The sequence below is a fragment of the Anarhichas minor genome, unplaced genomic scaffold (assembly GCF_050575085.1).
Source record: "Anarhichas minor isolate MPS153535 unplaced genomic scaffold, ASM5057508v1 ptg000011l, whole genome shotgun sequence".
Classification (NCBI taxonomy): Eukaryota; Metazoa; Chordata; class Actinopteri; order Perciformes; family Anarhichadidae; genus Anarhichas; species Anarhichas minor.
In genome coordinates, this window is record NW_027466457.1 from 6,171,892 (window position 1) to 6,182,808 (window position 10,917).

The 10,917-nt window shown below is 43.3% G+C and overlaps 1 protein-coding gene across 1 annotated transcript; it reads left to right on the forward strand.

Annotated features, from left to right (window-relative positions):
- Window positions 1-346: 346 nt before the first annotated feature.
- rgma (repulsive guidance molecule BMP co-receptor a) lies at window positions 347-9,646 on the forward strand. The gene is made up of 4 exons (XM_076089054.1): window positions 347-360; window positions 4,242-4,357; window positions 6,096-6,613; window positions 8,804-9,646. The coding sequence occupies exons 1-4, from the start codon at window positions 347-349 to the stop codon at window positions 9,506-9,508; spliced, it is 1,353 nt and encodes a 450-aa protein (XP_075945169.1). The 3' UTR covers window positions 9,509-9,646.
- Window positions 9,647-10,917: the final 1,271 nt, after the last annotated feature.

A 10,917-nucleotide genomic window follows, 5' to 3' on the forward strand; every position in this document is an offset into this window, starting at 1 on the left:
GTCAAATGAGTTAAGCAATGGCTGCAGAGATTTGAGACCCCCCCCACCACCCCCACCCCCGGGTGCGAGAAGTGTCTTTTTAAATAAATCCCAACTAAAAAAAAAAAAAAAACTTTCATTTCACCGAGAAGAAGATCGGTGGACATCATGCACAGATTTGCGGATTTAACACTCAGAAAGCCACTGAGTGCGTTTGATTTCGGATTACAGTGACACACAGGACGAGGTTGTTTTTTTCTGAAGGGGGAGATTTTTTAGGAGTCTGCTCTCTCTCTCTCTCTCTCTCTCTCGCTCCTGTTCGCTGTCCTTCGGGTTCCTGCAAGACTCCCAGAGTCGTGGAGAGCCCATGCAGTCGCCAAGGTTGGTTTATCTTTAGTTCGAGACTTATTTAGAATTGTAATAAATGTTATCGGAGTATATTTTACGCAGGAGTCTTGCCAGTTTTTGCCGAGCTGGCAGGGGTTTTAAACTGTATCTCTATGTCCTAAAATATGTATATTTTTCAGATGTACAAATCAGGAGAGCTCGATTTCTGCGATATTAACAACGTTAACCATTTTGCAAGTGTCACTCAAGAATTACGCATAAAAACTGCGTTCACTTCACCTCACTGCATTTTTAAATATTGAAGCATGCAGCACTATTTAATGCATCGCGTTGTCGGCATTTATCAGCTCCTAAACAGAAATAGCGTTGAGGCTATTACTTCTATCTGACATGGAATGACAAGAAGGATCTTCTTCCAGGCAGTGCAACGGGACAAATGCGCCTGCTGGCTGCAGATTTACACCTTTTAAAATCCCAATTGCATGACAGCCTGTAATTAGAGCAATAGACGAGCTGTCCATATAGCTCAGATTTAATGACAGGTTTGGTTGTCCTCATAATGCCATGTGCGTTTGTGTCGTGATTTGAGGTTTCATATCAGAGCTCATAACAAGCGCCATCTGTTGGATAAGAGGATCAGTCCGCCGTGACCATCGATACAGACGCGCATATAAAAATGGAGTGCACAATTCAACACTGAAGAAGAGATGAAGCGCTTCACCAGTATTACTTACATTACACTATATTCAGTGGATGAAAATGTCGAAACGCTGTCAGGTTTGACAGGTGATATCAAAGATTTAAAGCACACCATTAAACGTGATAGGATTATATCTACTGGATTTATGGAGATGTTTTATTGTTAAATGATGTCACCTTCACCTGTCGCAGCATGTGGCGCACATGACAGCTGTTTTATTATGTGTCATTTCTCTATGGAGATGTTAAATCCCAGGAAAAACTCATTTCAATTAATTAGCAATCAAACAGTCTGTTGATTGATCAGAGACTAAAATATCATCCAAAGGCCAAAGTATAGCCGATAGCAAATGTTTGATGAGGAAAGCCATATTGGGGAGAAGAAACCTGACCTCGTTTTGATTGGTGCTGTAGTCAAACTGATAAGATATGCCTTTGTGATGAGAATTAGGGCTGCAGTCTATAACATTTCAGAAAATGAGTCAGAAATGGCATCACAATGTGTCAGAGCTCAGGATGATGAGTTCATGTTGCTTCTATATTCCAACAAACAGCCAAAACACAAAGACATTCATTCTTACAGTGATATAAAACGGAGAATATCAGTGAATCTTTGCATTTGTGAAGCTGACGATTGACTAATCTGTTAATCGACTAAACATTGACTCTGTAATTAAAATCAGATATTTTAATACAGAATAAGGAATATATAGGTCCTAACTGAAGACATGGATTGTAGACTTCAAAATAAATTGTTTAAAGATTGTTTAAAGATCTAAAGATTTCAACCAAGAAATGAAAGACCAATAATTGAGGAGCAGAGCAAAAGATATCATTAACATCTTGATAGTAAATAATATACAGACACCATTGTCTGCAAAGTTGCTGCAACAGGTTTCAAATCTACAATCTGCGCCATCTATTTTCCGGATGTGATGTGAACAATCCACTAACGTGTGAATCACTCACATTTAAAGATATCTGCACAACAGTAGGACAATTTAATTCCTGTGTTTGCCTCTACATCCACACTGCCACTGCTAAAAGCCCCCAAAATGTTCCACAATTCATCAAAACACATCACAGAGCAGCGTCTACCTTTCAGTTAGTCATTCATTGTAGATGTGAATACATGCTGGGAATCAGTCTGCACAGGGCCACCCTTGTTGAAAACATGTGTAGGCTCAGACCTCATTGTGCAGGAACGTATCCATCATCCACGAGAGCGACAGCAAGCATTCACAAAGACGTTCACCGTACTATGGAAAAATACCGTACAGCCAGCCATAACCTGAGTGTGCTGCCATCATGTGTGGTAGTATGTTGGTGTGAATGCCAGTAAAAGACAGCAGGAATGTGTCATGTGTACAAGATAATCAAAGAAGGTGGTACTACGCCTTTTAGAGGAGGGGGATCACGGCCTGCTCTTTGTGGAAATGTATTCAAATCCTTCAAACTAACATGCATTAAATAAGCCCACTCTATTACAAGTCCTGCATTCTTAGTTTTACTTTAAATCAACGCACTCCTTGTGGTCCCTTTCTCGCTGCTGATGTGGTAACCTGCGTATGTACTACGGTTATTAGCTTTGATTACTTCATGTACTTCATGTGTTGGGTGATTTAAACTACAGCAAGGCCTCATGGTTTGTAATATGCTGGGCAACGGGGAACTAGTGCCATCAGTAAAGAGTACAATGTCCTGTCCAACGCTGTAGGTATCATTGAGAACACACCGCTCATGTTCTTAGAGTTTTTTCGGGGAATTTAACAACTAAGGATGAGTTGTCACTATCATATAATTACAGGCATATTTCACAAAGTGGGTTTTTAAATGCTGGATGGATTCTAATTGTGCTTCCTTTACTTCCACCCTTTAATATTCAGTTTGATTTTATGTTTTGGCAGTTGAATTCCATTAGAACCCTTTTAAGTTCCAGTTTGTCTGACAGTATGTCTGACACATAGAGCTGAAACTATTTGGCAATTAATACATTTGTCAATCAACGGAAATTTTTTCTGCAACTTTTTTGATAATTGGTTAATCATTTAAGGCATTTTTTGGTGCAAAAGTGCTAAATATTGGCTTGCTACACAAAAAAGATTTGATGTTTTTGTATTTAATGTGTGAACTAAATATCTTTGGGTTTCAGATTGCTGGTTGGACGAAACAGCCAATTTGAATATGTGAGCTTTGGGAAACTGTGAGATTGCCAATCTTCACTATGGCCTCACATTTTATTATGTAGAAAAAATAAATTATCAATAAAACAATGAGCTGATTAATCGATCATGAAAATAATTGTTGGGGGCAGGTCTAATATATATTACAAAACAGCTTGTTCAAATTCCATACGTGATGTTTACGCCGAGTGAAATATTCAATCCTAAATTATTTTGGCTTCACCATTTCATCAAATGGGAATATCCTCTGTGTCTTCTGCATCATTTTGTTCACATGTATCCAACATTCAGTTTGACAAAATTGGCATCTTTAGAACCTTTAGGGTCTCCACTAGAACATAGAATAATGTTATGTGGATTTGTGTCTGCACAGCGTGAGTTAGTTGGCCTACCAGTGGGTCTGTGAGGACGAAAAGGGGCAACTTGGCTTGCAGCCACCATTTTAAGTAATCCATTATTATATCTCAGGTTTAATAAACACGGCAATGAGTGCTGATATGAAGGGCAGACCATTCACAGCTGTGTGAGAATAAACGCAATGTTTCTTTACATTGTATGTTGTCGTTTTCCAACTCTTTTCCCTCTGTGTTGATCTCCACACACACACACACACACACACATGCTTCCGATCAGACCTTTTCGCACACACGGCGTTGTGGACGAGCACGTTGCGGGTCGCGAAGACTCGGTCGTCGTCGAACAAGTCTGCACATTGAGTTGTAATTTGAAACGTGCAAGAGGGGGGTTTAAGGGCAGAACAGGAGCGCCGTGATTGGTTCGGTGTGTCCGCCGTGCTCCTTCTCGACACTCCCTAAAAAGGAAGACAGATTGGCTGGCTGCTTTCAGCCGCTTGTCCCGCACTGAGTGTTCGCTCTCGGCTCAGAGGGCAGAAACAACTTGTTACCAGTCAGTGATGAGACGGCGGGACTTCAGGCCTCTTTTATGGGACTTTTTGTGGGTTTTCTCAACGAGGACTCGGTGTGGCTCTAACTCGTCTCCTCTGTCCTTTCCTTAACCCGGTGCGACCACCAGGGAGAGGAGTGCAGAGCGACCCCGAGCTGGATGGACGGTTATGGGGAAAAGAGGAAGAGCCTCGGCGCTTGACGTGTGCAGAGTCCTCGCGGTGTTTCTCTCGCTCTTCCCCTGCGGTAAGATGATACTTTTTGTTACTTTTTTAAATTAAAAAGCAAAAGTTTTTCAAATAAAGTATTTTTTCTTTTTCTTTTTTAAAGCGACCCACTGGCATGTTTTCACTGATACGGTTTAACATGGTACACCGCAATATGATACGGTTTTTGCTGAAGTTCGCAAATTGCTATAAAAAAATACATGCATGTATAAGTCGCTGCAGCAAATCAGTTGGAATTGCATTCAAACTAAATGCAACAATGAATCTGGATCACTGAGATTTTGGGATTGTAGTAAACCTACGTGCAGACGTCTGGTTTTTGAAAATATTACAACAGGCTGGAACGTTAACAGCCATGCCATTACAGCGCAACATGCGAGCAGTTCAAGCAGCGTTAGCTTTACTCAGTGTTTTACTATTTCATTAGAGAAAGACTAAACAAAGTGAGAGGTCCCTTAGGAGCTGCTGCAGCCCCCCAACTCTTGTTTTGTTTGGGGGATGGTGCATGCCTCGGTGTTTTGCAGTGGCTCCTTGGAGAACTTTAAGTTGGGTTATTAATTAAGCAGGGAATAACACTTTGAGATGTTTTAATTACTGCCATTAAAACTGTCTGTAGAGAGTGTGGTGGTGGGATTGTGGTTTGAATGCGCCTGTTGCAATGTGTCCAAAAATCCACTATAATAGCATTTTTTTTAAAGGTCCAGTGAACTGTTGCAGTGACTGTGTATCTTTTATATTTGACTCCCACATTTTTGTGTTTAAATTGTCTTAATATCCTTGTAATTTGACAATGGGATGATTGCAGTGGTTCACTTTTTGCAGTGTGGATACCTAGTTCAGCTCACCTTGCATGTTTGCCAAGCCCTTATCAGTTTCCCTCTTAAGTCAAACAGCAAAGGGATAACACTGATAGTTGAGATCAAGATTAGTTTATTGCCGTCTATCAAATGGGTGGAAGATGGAGAGGCCATGTGGGGGTTGGAGAGAGCTGCGGCGAAGCTTTCAGGAGGCATATCGTTTAAAGTGTTACTTCAAAGTGTTGATATGGCTTTGGGTGAAACTTCTCACGGCCTATTCAAATAAATGCTTTATTAGTCAAAGGTAATACAACAAGGCATTCTTAGAAATGTTTAAAGAACATTGTGTAAAGAGTTGGACGGATGTGGCAATAACGTTGGAGGCAACAATCTACCGTCAGTAGCGTTTATTATCACTAAAGGTGATGATTAGGATTCCCAAATGGCAATTTTTACTTCTGCATTAACCAATGAGTGTGAAAGGTTGACCAGAGGGATGTTCAGACCTGCGTTTAGTTCACATGTGTTTCATGCTGGGAAAAGATTTGTATACATATTGGCATTATGTTATTTGTCCTTTTTTTTAAATGATGTACAAACAAACCTCAGCAGAATTATTTTCTCCAGCATTTGAGTGTTTTTCAAATTTTGACCAGATGCCAACTAGATAATAGACAAAACAAAAGTATGTGACAAAATATAAGAGTTCCTACTTTGCTATTATTAAAATGTGTTTAACTTGATGTATAGTATTTGGCACTGCGGCCTAACCACGATGGCTGTGTGGAAATGTTGTTGATTATTCTTGTTTTAGATTCAATTTTGAATCTGTGCTTCAAAGCTACCATCAATAACAGCCAACGTGTATTTATAGCTGTGTCTTGATCATGTCTCTAAATGACATGGTGTCCTGTGGTTTGCTTCTTTTTGTTCAAACTGTCTATTGTTCCTCCCTGACAGTGAGCCTGCAGTGCAAGATCCTCAAGTGTAACTCCGAATTTTGGGCCTCCACCTCAAACTCTGGCCCCGAGGAGGAGTTTTGCACAGCACTGCGAGCGTACAACGGCTGTGTACGCCGGACTGCGCGGACCTGCAGGGGGGACCTGGCGTACCACTCCGCCCAGCATGGCATAGAGGATCTCATGAGCCAACACAACTGCTCCAAGGAGGGGCCGACGTCCCAACCACACGCCCGCACCCCTCTTCCTCCTCCATCTCCGCCGCTGCTGCCTGACAGCCAGGAGCGCTCGGACGGGCCAGAAGTGTGCCACTATGAGCGCAGTCTCCACCGCAACACCGCGCCGCCCAACTACACCCACTGTGGCTTCTTTGGAGATCCACACCTCCGAACATTTAGTGATGACTTCCAGACATGTAAGGTGGAAGGAGCCTGGCCGCTCATCCACAACAAATACCTGTCTGTCCAGGTGACCAACACTCCTGTGGTGCCAGGGTCTTTGGCCACCGCCACGAGCAAGGTGGGGATCCTGTCTCTTCGTCCTGTATGCATGTCATTGAGGTCTACTTAGTTCAAAAGCAATAACTCTGGGGATCAAACACTGAATCAACTCAGGGCTGGTATTTTCATTTAGCGACTCATCGTCTCGTTCATTTCTCCATTAATCGATGAAAAATGTCCATTAATACGCGACATCGTCCCGTATCTTGTTTTGTCTGTCCAACAGTCCAAAATATTCAGTTTACTATCACATAAGTCAAAGAAAAGCAGCACGTTCTCACATTTGACAAGCTGGAACAAGGACATTTTAGACATTTTTGCAAGACTCATAAATGAATGGAGCAGTTGTTTCAGCTCTACAATCAACAGAAAGGTGTTCAGCAACAGTTGTGACAATCAATTAATCATTGAAGTAATGTATAAATCAAAATTGCCAAAAATGGCTGTTCTAGCTTCTCCTATGAAGTTTTTAAAATCTGTTTTATTAAATATGTGTGAGGCTTTGACTGTTGGTCATAAAACTTTGCTTCATTGATTTGACGTGTTAGTCGCATCAGATCATCCTACTGTTCATATTTGTGTTCATATTCGCGTGTCGTCTTTCATGTGGTCTGTTGGTCAGAGCTGCTGTGGGGCTGCTTCTCTGGTTCGTGTTTGGATGAGGTTCACATTGACGGATAATGAAGCCAAACCCAGCTCCATTGCAAAGATCTTAATAAGCTTTATAAATGATATGTTGGCGTTACAACAGCGGTGCTGCATCAAATGTTAACACGAGGCTCCATTTTCACTTTTCACTGTGGACAGCTCAGACTGATGTTTGGCCTACTTAGAGTGTCGTCCACACTGAGCCCATTAGGTTCAGAAATGTTGTGTCTGCACAGAACTGTAGACATTTTCACTCCGTTATGAGATATTTTCTTTCATGGCTTTATCAGCCGTGCATTACTGGTTATTGTTGCTTTGTTTAATGGTGCGTGGGTTCGTTTGGATGTCTGTCCCTGAAATGGCTTTCAGTAGAACTTGAGGTCAATAACAAAGAAGTAGGAGCATTTGTAGTTGGCAAAGTTTTGACAGCAATGATTCTGGACCTCAGCCACTCGGCAGAGTCTCAAAACGGAGGTATTTAGACCGAGGCATACGGCAAGAGAATGTTGTCCTTATGTACATTTGTAGAAAGTATAATTTTCTGCAATTAAGGTTTCTTAATGATACTCTATTAAGTTTTTTTTTTTTAAAGCTTTTAAAGTAATGACATTTTTTGATAATGGTGTTCTTGGAAGCAAATGAGACAACTTTTCTGAAGATCTTGATTCTGGACAAAGGGAAAACAAGGCAGGAGCCAAAGCCACCTGTGCAAACAAGGCCCCTCTGCTAAAAGATCTGCAATAGCAGAGCTCTGTGCTGCTGCATTACTCTCGCTACAGCAAATAAAACTGTCTGCTTATTTCCATCTTAATTCTGATGGAGGGATAATGGAGGCTTTTTTGTTTGTTTTCATTAAAAGCTTTAGAAATGATCCAGTGAGAGGGAAAAAAAAAAAAAAACAGAAGATAATGTAGGTGGGAAATGTTCCCCCTGAGGGCGGAGGGAGTTGACAGAGAACTGGTGCAACAGATAAATTGTCATGCTAATAGCATATTCTGTAGACTCCCTCTGTCACAAGCGAGCAGACATCGGTCCCTCGGCTTTTCCTGGTGTCGCCGCTCCGACAATGGCTCATTGGTGTCCCGATGAAACCGAGCTCGCGGAGTCCTGAGCGGTCTCCCTTAATTAGCTGCAGAGTATATCGCTCCGTCCTGGCCCGACGCCACTCCCTGGAGCATAGTTGTGGGGTTCACAGGCAGGTTTTTGCAGCGCTATGAATGGATCGTCTTTGTGTCTGCAAACTGAGGCCTGATTTTACATGGCCGAGACTCGTGTTTTTTGAGGGCGTTTACCTTGGCCTCCCCCATGTTGAGCCAGTGCTGAAATGGGACACTTAAGTGGGGTGGATGGCACATATAGCACAAACTTGTTCTTAATGCAAATGTATAAGCACTTCCCTTTTTTTTTTTTTTTTTTTTTTATAAGAGTTTACATCTACTGCATTTTACCAGCATTCCAGAAAAGCACTGCAACTAATGTCTACACACTTGCATTTATGAGAAAGGCAAAACGCACACGATGATTTACGCTGCGATGTCTTTCTCTTTCTGTTCCCCTGCAGCTGACGATCATCTTTAAGAATTTCCAGGAGTGCGTGGACCAGAAGATGTACCACGCGGAGACGGATGAGCTGCCGGCTGCATTTGCCGACGGCTCCAAGAACGGAGGGGATCGGCACGGAGCGAACACTCTGCGCGTGGTGGAGAAGGTTCCCGGGCAGCACGTGGAGATTCAGGCCAGGTACATCGGAACAACCATAGTGGTCCGGCAGGTGGGCCGCTACCTGACCTTTGCCGTGCGGATGCCGGAGGAAGTCGTGAACTCGGTGGAGGAAGGCGACGACCAGGACCTGTACCTGTGTCTCCACGGCTGCCCCGCCAACCAGCGCATCGACTTCAGGAGCTTCAAGGTCCGAGCGGCGGAGGCCCACAGCGCGGGCAAGATCAGGGGCGGCACCGCGGCGCACGGATTTACCTACCAGTCGGCCAAGGCCAAATGCAAAGAGCGGCTCCCGGTGGAGGACCTGTACTTTCAGTCGTGCGTGTTTGACCTCCTCTCCTCTGGAGACATCAACTTCACCATGGCCGCCTACTACGCCTTTGAGGATGTAAAAATGCTCCACTCCAACAGCAAGAGATACCACATCTTTGAAAAGGACGCGTTTATGAGTAATGCCGGCCCGAGGGGCAAAGGTTTCCTCTCACTCCTCTTGCTCAACGTCCTTGCTGTCTTACTGTGGGTTGAATGTTGCACAGTTCATCTATAGTCGCGTCACAGCAGTATCCTCGTGTTGTATCCGTCAGTGAGTGTTAGAGTACCGTCGCTGTGTCGTGCATTGGCTCCTCTCGTCTGCTCTGGTCCTGAGACTTGACTGGTGGCTTGCCAGTAGAGTCCTCACAGGCCCGAGCCTCATTTTAGTAGGATTGTCATGTCTCGACTTCAGTCTAATGACAAGTAGAGGTCGCCGTGCTCCCACCTATCATCACGTGTGTTTAGCTGGTTCATAGGACCGGTCTTTGATGAGGGCAGCGGTGAGAGAGCCCAGCTACTCCAGAGCTCAGGATATCCACCTGGGATTAAATCCCACATTCTCACCGGGCCCGCATGCCTATGGGAAGCCGGACAAGATGATCTTTTGCAGAAAGAAGAGTTTGCTGATCCTCCCTCTCCTGATCCGCTCATTGGTGCCGAGCCAGTGGCTCATGTGGCGACGCGAGAGGACCTGACAGGGGCTTTTGTTAACCTAAGGCCAGAAGCAGCTCTATGTTTGATTAGTTTCCAGCTTTGGAAAAGCCGGAGCCTTTTTGGAGGAAGCACTCAGCCAAAAGGATGTCAGAGCAGCGTCTCCAGTTGTCTGCTGTGGAGATTAATGGGTCATATTGTAATACAATTGTGTGTGTGTGTGCGTGTGTGTGTGCATTAGTCAAATATGTGTGCAGAACTCAGCATCTGTGGTTAATTTTGTGTGTTTGTGGGTCTCCAGGAGAAATCTTTCCCAAGTGTGTGGAACCTCAAAATTTCAGAAATAGAAAAGATGAGGCGCTCCACGATCTGTCAATATGGCCTCTTATCTGCCAAGTAGCAAATCCCAAAAGGGAAATGATTTAAAAAAAGAAAAAAGAAAAATCTCTTTTCAGCGTCATACAGACCTTTTACTCCATTGTTTGGGCTGACATGTTGATCAGTGTTTTGTATTTTACGTCTGTAATGTGAATGTAGCGAACAAGAAAAGCAAAAGAACAACCGTAGTTCAGGGCACTCCGAGCGTTTACAGAATGTAGATCGACCTCTCGAACTTAAACGCCTCTTAGGTAGCATTTTGTGACTTGAACTCTCCATTTCAAGCCTGTGGTGTAGATACTGTTAGTACTAGCTTTAAAGACGTCAGTTTAGCATTTTATAGACGACCAGTGTGCTGAGCTGACCGTGGCTTTGTGCGTAAACGATAAGCACATGTCGGTAGACGTGATTTCATGGCTTCAGTCATTGCCAAAGAACAAGCCCTCGTGCCAACATTTCCCTCCCAACAACTGAATTTTCCATCTTTCAGTCTTTTAACAATTCACATTTGGGGGATTCTTAATTGTATATAGCTTGTGTTTGTTGGTGAATAATGCATTACAGTAACACTGTAAAAGCAGCATTGGTTTTCCTTTTAGCAAGTCGCACCTTTGC

Bases quoted from the DNA above. Each gene is read 5' to 3' on its own strand.
- rgma (XM_076089054.1), top strand. The intron at 4,358-6,095 runs GTAAGATGATAC...CCTCCCTGACAG, and splicing joins TCTCTCGCTCTTCCCCTGCG to TGAGCCTGCAGTGCAAGATC. The intron at 6,614-8,803 runs GTGGGGATCCTG...GTTCCCCTGCAG, and splicing joins TGGCCACCGCCACGAGCAAG to CTGACGATCATCTTTAAGAA.